This window comes from Trifolium pratense, linkage group LG2 (assembly GCF_020283565.1).
Source record: "Trifolium pratense cultivar HEN17-A07 linkage group LG2, ARS_RC_1.1, whole genome shotgun sequence".
In the NCBI taxonomy this organism is placed as follows: Eukaryota; Viridiplantae; Streptophyta; class Magnoliopsida; order Fabales; family Fabaceae; genus Trifolium; species Trifolium pratense.
The window spans coordinates 56,681,097-56,697,640 of NC_060060.1; the positions used below are offsets into that span (position 1 = coordinate 56,681,097).

Below are 16,544 nucleotides of genomic sequence, written 5' to 3' on the forward strand. Positions count from 1 at the left end.
GTTGTTGTTTTGTTTGGCACATCTTGTGTCAACCAGGACTCATTATTAATAATAAAATTCATTTTAGTTTGTTCAAAAAAAAACACAGGCACCGCAGAAATCACACAAAAGATTATATCCTTCTGTTAATGTATTAGTATAAATATATGTCAAGAATGAGCAACCTTATTAATATATTAATAAAAAAAAATATGGCTCGTAAAAATGAACAAAATAATTAGGTCCTTGTATTAATATTTGATCTAGTATAACCCGTAAAATTATAAAAAAATAAACAACTTTATTAATATATGATTAAAATTATAAGTCTCGTACAAATAAAAAAAATGTTATCTTATTAATTGATGAGTATAAATATATATAGTCCTACATAAATTATTAAAGAACATGAAATCTTATTAATAAGAGGAAAAACATATGCCACTTTTTGCTTTTTCATAGCCGCCCCACAACAACAATATAGTAAACCCTATTTTTTGCTTTTTATTATTGTTCATCTTTCAATGAGGGGTGATTTTGGATCAATTTTGATCTAAAATCACCCCTTTTTGATTGTTTTCTATTTTTTTTATTTAAATAAGTGATTTTTCACACATTCTTATGTTTCATTTGAGTTTTCTTTTGTTGTTCTTGTCTGATGTTGTTTTAATCCCGTCTTAGTGCAGAGTTTTTTAGTCTTGAGTTCGCGTCTTGGTACGGTGTCCGGTTTAATTCCGTTGTAGTACAATGTTTGTTTTGTTCAGATTTGCAGATTTGCTCCGATTCAGATTCAGTGCAGATTCACACATACTCTACTTACTTGAATAAATGAATATTGTTTGTTGTTAGTCTAAAAAAAGAAAAACATAGGTCCCGTAGAATTCACACGAAAGATTATGTCCCCATATTAATATATGACTATAACTTGTAAAATTATAAAAAAATAAAAAAAAAAAAAACAACTTTACTAATATATGAGTAAAAATATAAGACCCGTAGATATATCCAAAAAAATTAGGTTCCCGTATTAATTTGAATATAACCCGTAAAATTATTTAAAAAAAATAGGCAACATAATATTTTAGTCCTTTTTTTTCTCCAATAATTTTCTTCCGCATAGAAAAATCTCATAAGAATGAAAGTCATATCTTTCTTATTATATCTTTCTTGTGTGATTTGTTTATGGTTTTGTTTCTCTGACTCTTTGTAAACTTTTGTAGTCTACCTCGATACGTCTTGTGTTTGGGAGGTTTTCTATGTTAATATATCTCATTTTGGTTTGTTAAAAAAAATATTAGTCCTTATATCAAAAACAAAAAATCTTTAAAAAAAAAAAACTTCTAAAAAATGTCATTTATTTTTCAACTATTTTCAACTTTGTATTTAATTTTTACTTTTTTTTTTAAACTAAATGTATCATTCACGCGCAACTGTAGAGAATAATCCTTTTGAGGTAACTGACAATTTTTATTATTTTTGTCTCACCATTTTTTTACGGGAGTTTTTCAGTTTTTCTCCCACCATATTCTTGTATTAAATTAATTAAATTTATTGAGTTGAACTACAAATTGAAAATTAACTTAATTAAATATTGGATTGAAGTCCATAAATCAAGTTGAGTGAATCTAAAATAACGAAACATAAACAATAAATGATAAAATTACACTAAAGAAAGGGTTGAACTCAAATAAAATATCATAAATAAATGGAAACAACACCATGTACCTCTATATTGTAAAAAAAAAACCATACATTTGTTGTCTTATTTGGTATAATGCACTTATGACGTTGAAATAAAGAATTTCATTGAATCTCTCCTTTTATTTGTACATTAATTTTACTCTCTTATTATAAAAAAGAAAAAATAAATAAACACTTCCCCTTTCTTCTTTTAACTTAACTCATGTTGATTATATGTTGGTTCCAAAAATATAACAAATTAATTCATATGGCTTAGTGGTAAATCTAATAAGAATTGTAAGTAAAAGGTTAAGGGTTCGATTTCTACTAAGAAATTTTTTAGCATTTTTCTACTAACGTTTTTTAATAAAGACACAAAATAACCGTGAATTGATTATGTGTCAAAAAATGAAAAAGGAGTAAATTAGGAATTTCATAGGTACTTTCTTTTCTTATATAGTAGATTATATGTTGGTTCCAAAAATATAACAAATTAATTCATATGGCTTAGTGGTAAATCTAATAAGAATTGTAAGTAAAAGGTTAAGGGTTTGATTTCTACTAAGAAATTTTTTAGCATTTTTCTACTAACGTTTTTTAATAAAGACACAAAATAACCCTGAATTGATTATGTGTCAAAAAATGAAAAAGGGGTAAATTAGGAATTTCATAGGTACTTTCTTTTCTTATATAGTAGATTATATGTTGGTTCCAAAAATATAACAAATTAATTCATATGGCTTAGTGGTAAATCTAATAAGAATTGTAAGTAAAAGGTTAAGGGTTTGATTTCTACTAAGAAATTTTTTAGCATTTTTCTACTAACGTTCTTTAATAAAGACACAAAATAACCCTGAATTGATTATGTGTCAAAAAATGAAAAAGGGATAAATTAGGAATTTCATAGGTACTTTATTTTCTTATATAGTAGATATATACGGTGAATTCTTCGGTACACGTATTATGTGGACGTGTACCGGTACATCGCTGAGTTGGCAAGCATTTAATGCATATTTTATTCCTTTATTAAGTTTTTTATTTTTAACACTATTTTTCAATATTTGCAAATGTATCCTTCACATTAATATAATCATCAATCATGTTCCACAATAAATCAAAGCATATCAAATCTTTCAACTTAGTTTTTTTTTTTTTTTTTAACAAGATTTAAATATTTTAATTCATGAGTTATTAAAATGGCTTTCAATATTTTCACGGTATGATTAAATTCATGGTCATATAAAATTTGTATCCTATATCCTTTATGCATGGTATCCTTCAATTTTTTTCCGAATAATTGTTTTAATATTATTAGTTTAATATTTATTTATCTTTTTTTTGTTTACATATTTATTTACCGTTTAACCATACATTTACTTTTTTTACAAAAAAAAATATAATTTTTAATGTGTATATATTTTATTGTAATACTATTAATTTTTAGTGGTTCGTAATATTTTATAGGATTAAATAAGTTTTTAGCCTCTGCAAAATTATTAAATTTAATTTTTCATATTCATAAAAAAATATTATATTTTCATCCATACTAAATTTTTATGCATGCAATTATATTGATGTTGTTAAGTTGATGTGTATTTATGATTATTTTGCAAATATGTATAGAACATTATAAGAAGTTTGTCCAAAAATAAGGAGCTCAAAATTTGATTTTTAGGTCAAAATATTTGTTACCTTTATCTTGATATTTTGATATAGAAAATTCATATTTAATTCATACTCGTTTTGAAAAATATTAAAGTTTTGAAATGAACTTTTTATATTGTTCTATTCTAGACATGCTTGATTGTTGAAATTTAAATTCATAAGTTATTGTTAGTCCAATTAGGTGATATTGAACGACTTGATTGAAAAAATTTGAATTCTTTATTGAATGTAAGTATAATTAGCTAGTTTACATATGAAATATGTTTCAAGTTGAATGGTTTGACGAATAAATTTTGATTTCTTTAGTCAGAATCGACATTATTAGTTGAGGCTTAGAAGTCATTTCTTATCAATTGAATTTCTTAAGTCATAGTTAATCTAATTAGTTGAGGTTTAACTGTTTGATTGTCGATATTTGAATTTTTAAGTGTTTCCCGTTCTAATTTGGTCAAATTGCACAGTTAACTTGACAATATTTGATCTCTCTAGTTCCTTTCAGTCTAGTTGGCTGTGACTTAATTACTATTTCATAATAACTAGATTTTTTGAGTAATAGTTACTCCAACAATATGAGATTAAATCGTCAGATTGTTGAAATTCAACTTCTTAAGTGTTTATTATCCCAATTAGGTCAAGTTGAACATATTGACTAAGATGAAGTGATTCCCTTAGTCATATGCAAGAAAACAAACTTGACTAGTATGCCTAAACAAATGAATACTATTTTCATTGGTCGGAAGCGACCTCAAGAGGGTTAGGTCAAACTCACTGAGCTTTAGTGTGTGCCATCAAGTTCAGTCAACCTTTCAGGGTGTGGAGGTCTTCTCCGAGATAGTAGCAGGGTTTGTCTAGTTAGTTATGTCTGCAAGCTTGGAACTTGTAATACGCTCAATGCGGAAATGTGGGGAATGTATATCGGTATGGATTTGGCTATGAGACAAAGAATTACGCACCTTCAAGTTGATAGTGACGCAAAGGTGCTAGTCCACATGGTAACAGGAAATTGCACCATTAAAGGAAACATTTCTACCTTGGTTCGGCATATTCGTGATCTAAAAAATTATGAACTGGCAGGTTCATATAAACCGTACTTGGCGTGAATGAAACAGATTGGCGGATTGACTAACTAACTTTAGTCTATCTCTAAACTTTTTTAATTTGCATGTTTTGGAGACTCCCTTAGAAATCTTTAGAGACTTCTTTTTGATGACATATATAGCTCTTGCAAGCCTTAGAATGTTCATTTAACTTTCTAATTTTCCGTTTTTCTTTTAGCCCCCTTTGTACACAAAAAAAATTATTTAAAAAATAGCAAAAAAAAAAAAAATTGACACAAAAGAGAGATTTGAACCCTTGACCACTAGTTAAAAAAGCATACAACATACCAACAAGACAAACAATCACTTTAGTACTTCATACCATTTGTTATTATTTTATATTAATTAATATTTTGTTATATATTGTTTTTTTTTTAAAAAAAAAAAAAAAAAAAAAAAACCTTACAACTAAACCGCCTATTCTGCCGTCAAGCGCAGGATGAAGAAAACAGAACACACTAAACCGCATCTCTAACCCTATTCTGCCGTCAAGCAGGATGAAGAAAACACAACACAATCTTTCAACTTTGATTTTCTTCAAAAATACTACCTCTAAACAAAAATTGACAAAATCTTTCAACTTTGATTTTCTTCAAAAATACTACCCTAACCCTTCTATATATAATCATGGTATCACCCCTACAAATTCACGCAACAAACACAGTGTATTTTCTTTCATTGAAATCGCTGTCACTGAATGGAGGACGGAGAAGCTTCCTTTACGTCACCATTATCTCACAAAAAGATGGTTTCTGACGTAAAAAAAGAGGAGCGTTATAAGGGAATATCGTTCGTAGATTTACTAGACAGGTATATGTTTGTTCTTTTTAAATGTGATTTTTTTTCGGTATATTATTATATGTATACTAGTTTCAGCTTTTGTTGCCTGCGTTTTTGTGTTTTGCTGTCTTGCTGCTTGGTGCTGTTGTTTTGGTTCTTTTTGTGGCCAGTTTGTGTCTTGCATCTGTTTTGTACTGACTTTTTCTCATTAATTGATATTTTAGCCTTTTTCTAAATAAATAAATCGACATGTATATTGTTGTTGAATTTGTTTGTAAAATCTGTATGTAAGCATCTACTTAAAATAAATTATTAAAACAAATTATTGAATGAACTTGTAGCCCACCAAAGAAGTTTTTGAAAACAGAGAAGGTTCTTGAAGAAGAAAATTTTGATCATTGGGATCCTTGTGCTAAAACAAGCCCGCCGATAACAAAGGAGGTTTTTAAAGAAGAAGAAAATTTTGATCATTGGGAGGTAATTAATTTATAACTTAAGTAATATTTACATATTTCACAAAGTGTTTGTCCATAGTTTTAAAAATTTTGCCAATTTGAATAGGACCAAACACAAGTGTCTATGGTGATAAAGTCAATTGATGACTTTAAGGAAACTATACTGACCATGTTAAGACAACCTGTGGAAAAGCTGGTAACACCTTTGACAAAGGAAAGTATTCGACCTTTGAAGAAGGAAAAACTTAGTAAAATCTTTTCACCATATGCCAAAGATGGCAACAAATATGTGCAAGTAACCACCACTCCGACAGGGTGCTACATCAAATCCAGCAAAACATTAGTTGGTCCGTCTATCCCCGATGTAAGTAATTTACCTCTGTGTTACTCGTTTGATATAACCATCATTCTTGGCATCCATTATTAACTCATTTTATTTGTCATGACATTTGTGAATGCAGTGGTTGTCTTCACTCTTTAAACCAAAGGAGATAATGAATCTAACCTCCGACCAATGTGCTATGGCATCTTACATATTTGGTCGTTCAACAGACGAGTTAGTCATACATTTCACATTGTATTAAAAAAAAATTTACTTAAAAAAATTCAACACTATGAGTGACATTAATTGTACATTTATCTATTAATTTTGCAGCAAAGAGGTTTTGATACAACCACGTGTACCATTCTGCGACGGTACAAGGAAGCTTCTAAGTGGTTTGAAGCCCACAAAGTTTCTTTACGGAGATGTAGCAATTTAACGTTTATTTTTTTCTTCTATTACACGCATTTGTAATTTAAATAGCTTAACGTTTTTTAATATAATATCCTCACGCTGTTTCAGATAATTGATCTAGTTGTATGTATGATGACTGATAAGGCAAAGAAAGGACTGATTGACCAAGGGTGTTGGTTTCTGCCATCGGTTTTCTCGGTACAATCTTCACACAATTTTTAAGTTATATTAGTATCGTTCACATATATCTGACTGTCACTGATAATATTTTCTATTATAGCAATATGTGATATCATGGAATGCACCAATACCCTCCCTGATAAAAAAATATCGCAAAAAATTTATGGGAGACCTTGGTATGATTTCAAAGGTAATTCACAAAACCATATTATTACCAGATGCATAAGTCTAATATATTACCTAAATATTAACTTGGAATGTATACAGATATTTCTACCGGTTCATGATGCTGAATACTTGCATTGGTTCCTGCTTGTGATTGACTTCAACAAAAAACAAGTGATTTATCTAGACTCACTTCCAAATCGTTCAGCCCGTCGCGGCAGGAATATAAGTATCAAGAAACTGGTAAGAAAAACATATACTTTTAATTCTATATGTAAGAATTCTTTATATCAAAAATTCAAATTTTATATCATATCACTTACACTTGTTGTTGCCTTTAGACTGTTTATATGGAGGAGTTACTCATGGATCCCGCTTTTCATGTGACCGGAACAAAACATACACCAAATGTATCTGAATTTAGCCTAGTCACTCCAAATGATTTGGGAGTGCAAGCAGATATGTCGTACGTAATACTAATTTAATTATATATGTATTTCCTTTACATCCTTTAATTGTCATCTAATGTAGAATTTTATGTTAGGAATGACTGTGGAGTTTGGGTCATTATGTGGATGAAGCAAATGGGAGAAAAAGAATATAAGATTGATGTATGACATACTTCCTTATTCAACTACTTTTATATTTTAACTTATTGGTAATTTTTTCTAATAAATTTTAAATTTATGTTTCAGGTGGATGATGGTACAAGACTAAGGATAGCATTAGATTTGATATTGGATCCTTCCAACGAATTGAAAGAGAAAGCTTTGGCTGCTGCAAAAAAAAAACCTTTGGCTGCTGCAAAAAAAAGAAGAGTTAAAGAATCCAACAGCTGCTGACTAAATTTTATACCACATGTTTTGTGGGATTTTGCAGTCTTACAATTTCTTTTAAAGTTCTGACTTATTTAGTTTCTACCAGGATGGATGGTTGACTAGTTTCTATTTTTTGGATATCTTATTTTGACTTTACGTTTTTATGTTTCCACCAACATGGATGGTTGACTAGTGTGATGAATGGATTTTTTTTATATCTTATTTTTTTTACTTATGTCTTTGCAAGCTAGTGTGATGAATTGATTTTTATTTTTATCATGAGGATCTTGTGTGAGATTGGTTGGATTTATGTTTTGTTTGGTGAACCGATCATCTTATATATGAATGTTATTGGTGTGTGATACTGTTAGATTATGACATGCTTTGACCAAGCAAAGGGTCATTATCATGGTGAAGAATGTAGGCTATATCTTATTCTGGTGTATTTTCTGTGAAATCATGTTATAGGCCTTGTTTAGATCTCTTATGGTCTTTATGTGATTAGTCAAATGCTTGGATTTTGGTCTGCCATAAATCTTGTTATATGGCAGTGATCTGCAATGTTCACAATTGATCATTGCTTTTGCAGCTCTGGTGCTCTGCTGGTTTTTTAAGTAGGCTTGATGTCCCAGTTTGCGCGTGTGCTTGTGGATTATATTCATTTGTTTTAAGGAGAGGTCACTATACATGGTTGGTCACTGTTCGTGAGTCGGAGAATAGGCTGCGGAGCTATTGTAGAAAAATAATAAATTAGAGATATTGTTTTACTTTCGCAAACTATTAGCAGGTGCTTTCACTAACAATTTAATTAAAAATCTGAATTTTCTAAGTCCAATACCATTGCCGTTCTGTTGACGCGTAAACGGTATTTCTATGTTCCTACTTTCGCAGGGAACTATTAGTTTTAAAAACAGAATTTTCAGAACAATAAAGCTATTCTCGTCATAAGTAAATAAGCGCGTAATTTTATATCAGTTCCATCGGTACGACGGTCCTCTCGTGAGCTACTCAGACATATTTAAACTAACAAGACATATTTAAACTAATAAACAAGCGTGAATTCATGGTATGCTTCATTGTTGAAACAGGGAGCAATTTTAAGTGAGAACTTTAAGTAGCGATGGAAGCATAAACCTGGTGACTGAAACTTTTCTTAAATAAACTTTATAAATTGAACCAACGAATCAAGTGAATAAATATTCCACCTTAAAACATTCTCTCTGTAACTTGATGTGCATACCATGAAACACATGAACAGTAACTGAATTGCAGAACACAGCCCCACAACAACAACAAGGACGCAAACCACGGCTTTGCTATTTTTATTAATAAATAAGTGTAGGCATAAGTTATGCCAAAGAGTACATAGCAAATACACTACTTAACAGTAATCCAAACCAATAACACCTTTCATAATCCAAACCAATAACTTAACATAATTGAAAACAAGTCTACACGGTTAAATTCCTATATATGGTCCTTTCAAAAGCCACAAAAATAGCATCATATAGGATACTTGTCCCATTGCTCGTGATTTGTGAATCAGGAATCGTCATTTCCACCTCCATTCCTAGCCTGCCTTTTTAGCCGAGTTCTCCACCTCCTCCATAAACTACATAAATTGAGGATAAATATTAGAGAGGGAAAACATATTTCACGAATTAAATATGAATGTTGCGTTTACTCACACGTGTATAACGAGGGAAATCATGTGTTCTGCTTTGTCGAAGAAAATTGTTGTCTACTGGTGGAAACTGGGGGAAAATTGGTGAACTTTGATTTGGATGAAATTGGGGGAAAATTGGTGAACTTTGATTTGGATGAAATTGGGGGAAAATTGGTGCACTTTGATTTGGAACAAATTGGGGAAAAATTGATGCACTTTGATTTCGAACCCCATTACATGTGGTGAAATAATCGGCACCATACCCTACACCATAGTTCCACGTTGCTTTCTGACGTTCCATTTTACTAGTGGGATTACCAAATACAAAACCATGTCTCATAACATTCTGAAACAAATAAGGACATAAGATAAACATAATATTATATCTAAATGAACTTTTATTCTCCTAAATTCTCTATAACAGATTACTTACGCTGTCAATATTGAATGAGTGATTTGGATTGACAAAAGCACTAGCCCCTGGAATGTCTTGTTCATTTGTATCTGACATGTTCTCCTTAGGTTTGTTGGACTTCTCTTTTTCAGCCTAACATCATGTCGTAAAAGTGTCAACAACCAGTAAGGCACATAATTTATATGAGATTCAATTGAAAGATAAACAAATAAAAATGTCACTTCACTTGTTTTGAATTAGCAACAGTGGCGCGTTTTCTCTTTTGTTTACTACCACGGTTGTTATGAGCAGCCTGCACTAATAGAATATATTAAAATTGAATACATATAACATGAACATATATAAAGCTAGATAACAATGATGATTGTATGCATGCCTCATTTATGTCATCATTGAGATTCTGGCTTAAGGACACCTGAGCATAAACCAAATATAGTAAAATTTATATTAATTACAAGGAATAGAACATAGCTAACTTTTTTAAAGTAAAAAAATTAACTAAGATAAATCACAATAACAAACTTACATTGAAATCCATCGACTCGTCATTAGGTTGGCCAGCTGAACCCTCACCCTCGACTTGATGTAGATCACCAGGTGCATCTCGTAACGGACATGTTTGTTTGTTGTGATTAGGTCGTTTACAACGAGTACAATATCTATTGCCGCGTGATTTTTTGTTCCTACGAGGGGCACCCTTGCTCTTGACGTTTTCGGGATCACCAATAACCGACGGATTGGCATTATTTTTATTATTTCCATCTTGATGCCTCCTTATTTTCTCAAGCAAATTGTGAAGTCCTTCTATAGCCTCTTTATAAGAACCATCATGTTTACAAGAAACTTCGCACAAAGTATTGAAAGCAGCAGACATAGCCCCACGACGAAACATGAACAACTTTTCAGAATCACATTCTTCGAAAGACGTAGTTGATGATATGTAGTCATTCTTTGCTGATTTAGTCCACCTCTTACAAATTAAACTTTTTGGAAACACATTAATATGCTCGTGCCTCATGGCACAAATAATGTGAGAACATGGAATTCCTTCGCGTTCAAACAAACTACAGTCACATGAAAATATATTTTCCACCTTATCAAGACGAACTGAAATATTCAAATTTGGATTGCAAAATCGATTCATCTTCAACGTGACATTATTACCAAGCTCAGTCCGTTCAATGACATTCAATGCACCTGCCCCTTCTATCTGTTTTTTAACTTCCCTAAACTTATTTCTTGTAAAGACCTTGGAAGCATCGATCTCAATCCCTTCTAAAGCATTTGTCAACACAGGCTCATAATATAACGAGTTGAAATCAGACAATAATTCATTATGTCTGTATTCTTTCACTGCTCTTTCAAAATTATGAATGAATTCAACAAGACTGTTTTTCTTTTCCACATACCCCTTGATAAATGAATTGATACCTTCACAACGAGATGTAGTCCTTATACCACAAACAAATTTGTCTCGCATGTACGCACTTGCCCACATTGTCTTCGTCTCGTAAACTTTTTTAACCCACTTGTGGTTTGATACATCACAATCATCGGTGATCCTCTTCCACTCAGTTTCAAATTTCTCAGGGAAATAATCAGCATACATCAATGAGTTAAACTCTTCCACAAACTTTGGACTCTTGACATTTTGAATAGCGTTTTGATGTAAATGCCAAGAACAAAGGCGATGAAATGCATTTGGAAATTCAACTCTAATAGCTTCCCTCATTGCACCATCGCCATCAGTAACAACTACTCTGGGATGTTTTTTAAACATTGCATCTGACAAGGTATTTAAAAGCCATTTATATGTCTCAGTTGTTTCATCAGAAATTAAAGCACACCCAAAAATTGTAGTTTCACCATGATGATTCAACCCACTGAAAATAACAAACGGCTTGTTGTACCTGTTCCTTTTGTAGGTTGTGTCAAATGCAAGCACGTCACCAAAACATTCAAAGTCAAATCGGCTAGTTCCATCTGACCAAAATAAATTTTGTAGACGACCATTGTCTATTGTAAACTTCGAATAAAACATCGGTTCATTATCAGCTTTAGACTGGAAATAACACAAAGCAGCAATAGCATCCCCATTTTCCCTTCTAGCCTTAGCTCCATTACTAAAGTAGTTATAGAGGTCTTTCTTGATGAATCCCAAACCTTCGTGACCACCTTTCTGAGCCATCATAAAACCCAAAATATGACATGTTCTAACTCCACATGTATGCAAGCCATCAGCGAGCGCTTTATCAGCTTCACTCAATCGACGATACTTAGGAATACAATGAACGAAACGTCGTGGAATTAACTCATGATTATGAACGGACTCAAATGTAACAACTCTCCAACGCTTAGTCTCAACATTATACGCCACATGAATCCGAGCACGACAATCTGTTCGAGTTATTGGCCTTGGCTCCCTGCGCCGGTTCACCCGCAACAAATGGCTTTTATGTCTCTGACCTCGTCTATTACAAACTAATTGGCGCTTAACAATATTCCCTTCCATATCAGATTCCTTAAAATCTTTTCTTACAGCAAACCCATGATATTCAGCATACATTTCATAAAAATCAACAACGTTTTGCTCTGATTCAAATTCCATCTCTCTTATATCATCATCTGTGAATTTATCTATAGGTGTGTAACCATCCAAATCATCTTCTCCTTCCTCGTCATGCATATCATTACCACTGTTCATTTCAACATCATCAGCATCTCTACCATTATCCATGTTTGCTTCACAATTTGGTAATCCTGATGAGTTTGTTGTCTGCACTACAAAAAATTATTTATCACTAAATCAAAAATGTTTTTTTTTAGCAGCATAAATAATGATATTATTAAGCCCAAAGCTCTTCACAATTTTTATTACAAGATTGGAAAAGAAAAAATTGAAATTATGTGTTTTTTATATATCAGTGAGATAAATCCAGCTTTTTATACATAATTGTTTGAAGAGAACATGGCGCTGGATGAAAACTAAGCATTTGGCACCATTAAAGAACACTATACCCTAACTATGTCATAACATGCAATCTTCAATAAGACAGTTGAAACTTGAAATTAATTGGAGAGCAAGATATAAAGTGCACAAGAGTGGTCTTCGTGGTCTTTGCAAATGCTTTCTCTTATCTGTATATCTATGTAGACTATGTTATTGCATGAATGAGACAAAAACCAGAGGTTGCTGGTCTGAGTAAGAAGGTTTAATTACCTGCTTTATATATTAATATGTACTAATATAGAACTAACAGGTGGATGGAATGAAGGGCCAGGATCCAGCAGCAGGCACCGCAGCAGAGGTTGCCGCTGCTGAGGATCCAAATCGCCGCTATGTCTGCTGCATAAACCTTTACCGTTGGATTAATCCAGTTGCCTAGATTAAAGATGATAATGTGTACTAAACCGCTCCTAAAAGCAAAAGAGATGATCCGTCAATCGGTGCACACGAAGACGCCAATCAGTGCATGACGGCAAAGACGAAGACGCCAATCGGTGCACAGCGGCGAACACACGAAGACGCCAATCGGTGCACGACGGCGAACATAGTCAAGTCGTACTCTATAGAGAATCCACTTTGCAAGTGGCTGTGCTGAAGTTTTCAAAGGACTATTGATTGACAACAGTCAAGATGGAAACTGTGTTACAAACCTATGCAGATACTGTAATAGCAGATCACTCTGGTTATATGGAATTTAAATAGGATATTTTGTATGGAATTCAGTGTTATATTAACAAAAATGCTTTAGAAGGAGGATTTCTACTGTATTGAAACTACCAACTACTAGTTTATTCCTGTCACATGGATATTGTGAATCATGGATTTTGTGTTTAACTGTTTATGTACCATGTTAAGTTTACTCTGCTAGGAAGCATCTGGTGTTATGTAACCAGTTATCTATCTCTGTGTTTGTTTCCCCGTTAAAAAAAGCCAAACCAAACTTCGGCTATTAGTTATGAAAGAAATTTTAATCTAAAAAAAAAAAAAAATGCATAAAAACAAACCGCTGGGAACATAACAGCAAGCACAAAAATCCAGCCAAACAAAAAGCTTATAACAAAGGAGGAGAACGCAGGAAAAACACTAAGGGGGTAACGGCAAAGGAGGACTACAAGTCACACAACAGCAAGTAGAAATTAGCGCTGCATACACTCCAACGGACACCAATTCCATTCATACAGTACTAAATCAACAATGTGAATTAATAAGAGAGTATGCAAATAACAAGGATCAACTATCATAACTTTCGGCAAGTTTCAAAATTTACAGTTTCATTGATTCAACCATTATAAATTTGATAAGCTATCATAACCCACTTAAGATAAAACATAATTTTGATGATGTAACTACATATACTTCAATTTACTAAACTAGGCGCATATATTGTGATACTAGAAAGAGGTAAGGTGTCGAATACTCACTCAAAGGTCGGTGGCGGCGGGGAACTCAGGTTACAGCGGCGACACGATAGTGATTCGGCGTGAAAACTCGTGTGATTTCGGTGAGAGCATGTGATGCGGCGGATCTCCCCTTTACAAAGCAAGTGAAACTAAGAAGAGAGAAGAAGACCAATTTCCCAAACTTTCAACAATCCTAAAAATAGAAGATTCAATAACAGAGAATTAAGACAACAAAACCCTAAAAAGCGGCGGTGAAAGAAGAACTACGCAGTGGAGAGAGGCAGCGCCGCCGCCGGGATGAGGCCAAAATTGGACAGAGTTTGTGTTTCAGAGAAATGTTTCCACCGTAAAAAAACCTTTGACAGAGAAAGAAATGTTTCAGCCTGTAACATTTATTTTTTTTGATGACTACTGTAACATGTTTTAACATTTTAAAATTACAATAATTTCCATGGTGTCATTTTGAAATTTTTGTAAATTAAAAGAGTAATTTGGAAAACTTATATCTAAATAAGTATTAAAATGACATGTTAAATTATGATTATATGTGGACGAATTAAATTTATACACATCAGCAGTGTACCGGTACACGTCCACATAATACGTGTACCGGAGTGTTCACCGATATATACACATATGATGTATGATATTTGATAATTAACCACCACCTGGCAAAATAATTGTAGAATCTGCGACCACCGCAAACTTTTTGTCTGTTTTTGTTTTAGTAATTATAACAATTAACTCCAAATCTCACAAAATTAGCCTTAATTTTCTCAACGTAATTAAGTTAGTTCTCATTGTCTGAACCTAATGTTTTGCAATTGTGAGATTAGCCGCCACACACTCAACAAGTCATAGCACAAGTCAAGCAAAACAACAGAAAACAAATAAGAAATCGATTCCGCCGTCATTCTATTTTATAGATCACTTGGTTGAGCAATTCAGGTAATTCATTCTATTCTTTTTCAATGATTTTCTTTTCAAATACTGCTATATTGTAAATCAATTTAAAGATTTTATGTGGCTTGGGCCCTTGGAGTATGCTCCTCTCAAGGTCTCAGGTTCGATTCCCACTGCTGCCAATTTCGGTGGGCATATCAACCAACTAATTTGATATTTCCATCTTCTAGTTTTGGTAATCATCGACGATACTTTCAAGCTTCTTGGTTCAAAAAAATTTCCAGTTGGTTAGAATATTCACCTCACAAGGATGCTGTATTTTGTTTACCTTGCTACTTGTTCAATAACAATCATGGTAATAGAAATGATGGAAGAAATGCTTTTGTAGAAGTGGGATTTATAAATTGGAAAATAGTCAATGATGGAAAGAAATGTGCATTTTTATCTCATGAAGGAGTTGGTCCTAATTCGTTGCATAGAAAGTGTTTGAAATTTTGTGATGATTTACTAGACCAATCTCAGCATATATTGAGAAAGTATTAGATAGACAAAGTGCTGAAATTATTGCAAACAATCGCTTACAGCTAAAGATTTCTATTATAGCGGTTCGATGGCTCACATTTCAAGCATGTTCTTTTAGGGGTGATAATGAAAGGGTTGACTCATTCAATAGAGGAAGTTTTATTGAGCTAATAAAGCTTGGCTTCTTGTGATCCAAATATTGATAAGGTTGTTCTTGGAAATGCTCCAAAGAATGCTCAATATTAGATGATCTTTGTCATGCTTTGCAACGTAAGAAACAAGATATATTGAATGCAATGTCTTTGGTTTCCACTACTAAAAGTATGATCCAAAGAATGAGGGAATCAAGTTGGGAAAGTTTTTCTAAGGAAGTGATATCATTTTGTGAAAAGCATGAAATCAATGTTCCTGATATGAATGTCTTATATGTTCCTAAAAGAGGTCAGGCTCGTCCAAATATTACAGTTGAACATTATTATCGAATTAATTTGTTCATTGCTACACTTGACACTCAATTACAGGAGCTTAATTGTCGATTTTGTGATAATACGGTGGAATTAATTAATTACTTTGAGTACATCTTTGGATCCAAGAGATCATTACAAATCATTCAATGTGGAGAAAATTTGTGAGTTGGCTATGAAATTTTATCCTGGTGATTTTACTGAACAAGAGAAGTTTCATCTTAAAATACAAGTTCAACACTTTGAACTTGATGTTCCTTTTCATTCTCAATTAAAAAATCTATCAACAATATCTGAGCTCTGTCAAGGACTGGTGAAAACAAGGAAGAACTTGACTTATCATTTGATTGATCGTTTAATTCGTTTGATATTAACTCTTCCTGTTTCAACTGCTACAAGCGAGAGATCATTTTCTGCTATGAAGATTGTGAAAAATAGGCTGAGAAACAAGATGGAAGATGAATTTCTAGCTAATTCTGTGATTACTTACAGCGAGAGAAGAATTGCTGAAAAGTTTGATACGGATTCAATTATTGATGAATTTTATGATATGGAGGAACGACGTGTACGCTTTAGATAAACAATGTGAGTATATTTAAGTTATATTACAAT

The 16,544-nt window shown here is 32.4% G+C and overlaps 2 protein-coding genes across 6 annotated transcripts; one reads left to right on the top strand and one right to left on the bottom strand.

Annotated features, from left to right (window-relative positions):
* Nucleotides 1-4,870: 4,870 nt before the first annotated feature.
* Nucleotides 4,871-7,777, top strand: LOC123909608. 2 transcript variants are annotated; one of them, XM_045960478.1, is made up of 11 exons: nt 4,871-5,231; nt 5,543-5,678; nt 5,763-6,020; nt 6,118-6,212; nt 6,312-6,405; nt 6,501-6,590; nt 6,673-6,762; nt 6,840-6,980; nt 7,079-7,203; nt 7,282-7,348; nt 7,433-7,777. In XM_045960478.1, exons 1-11 carry the CDS (start codon nt 5,119-5,121, stop codon nt 7,577-7,579), a joined length of 1,356 nt encoding a protein of 451 aa, XP_045816434.1. In that variant the 5' UTR covers nt 4,871-5,118; the 3' UTR covers nt 7,580-7,777. The 2 variants fall into 2 exon arrangements, with proteins under 2 accessions (XP_045816434.1, XP_045816435.1); XM_045960479.1 differs by lacking the exon at nt 7,282-7,348 and having other exon boundaries at nt 7,433-7,590.
* Nucleotides 7,778-8,852: 1,075 nt separating this feature from the next.
* LOC123909605 (protein FAR1-RELATED SEQUENCE 5-like) lies at nt 8,853-14,523 on the bottom strand. Of its 4 annotated transcripts, none has more exons than XM_045960472.1 (7): nt 14,065-14,523; nt 10,163-12,412; nt 10,013-10,051; nt 9,863-9,928; nt 9,655-9,768; nt 9,244-9,567; nt 8,853-9,167 (listed from the first exon to the last, which is right to left on the bottom strand). In XM_045960472.1, the coding sequence occupies exons 2-7, from the start codon at nt 12,371-12,373 to the stop codon at nt 9,126-9,128; spliced, it is 2,796 nt and encodes a 931-aa protein (XP_045816428.1). In that variant the 5' UTR covers nt 12,374-12,412; nt 14,065-14,523; the 3' UTR covers nt 8,853-9,125. The 4 variants fall into 4 exon arrangements, with proteins under 4 accessions (XP_045816428.1, XP_045816429.1, XP_045816430.1 ...); XM_045960473.1 differs by having other exon boundaries at nt 10,163-12,417; nt 14,065-14,463; XM_045960474.1 differs by lacking the exon at nt 10,013-10,051 and having other exon boundaries at nt 14,065-14,449.
* Nucleotides 14,524-16,544: the final 2,021 nt, after the last annotated feature.

Excerpts from the sequence above, each read along its gene's own strand:
- LOC123909608 (XM_045960478.1), top strand. The coding sequence starts at position 5,119 with ATGGAGGACGGAGAAGCTTCCTTTACGTCACCATTATCTCACAAAAAG. Across the intron at positions 6,213-6,311 it reads TTTGGTCGTTCAACAGACGA|CAAAGAGGTTTTGATACAAC; the intron begins GTTAGTCATACA and ends TTAATTTTGCAG. Across the intron at positions 6,591-6,672 it reads TTCTGCCATCGGTTTTCTCG|CAATATGTGATATCATGGAA; the intron begins GTACAATCTTCA and ends TTTCTATTATAG.
- LOC123909605 (XM_045960473.1), bottom strand. Across the intron at positions 10,052-10,162 it reads ACGAGTCGATGGATTTCAAT|GTGTCCTTAAGCCAGAATCT; the intron begins GTAAGTTTGTTA and ends GTTTATGCTCAG. Across the intron at positions 9,568-9,654 it reads ACTCATTCAATATTGACAGC|AATGTTATGAGACATGGTTT; the intron begins GTAAGTAATCTG and ends TATTTGTTTCAG.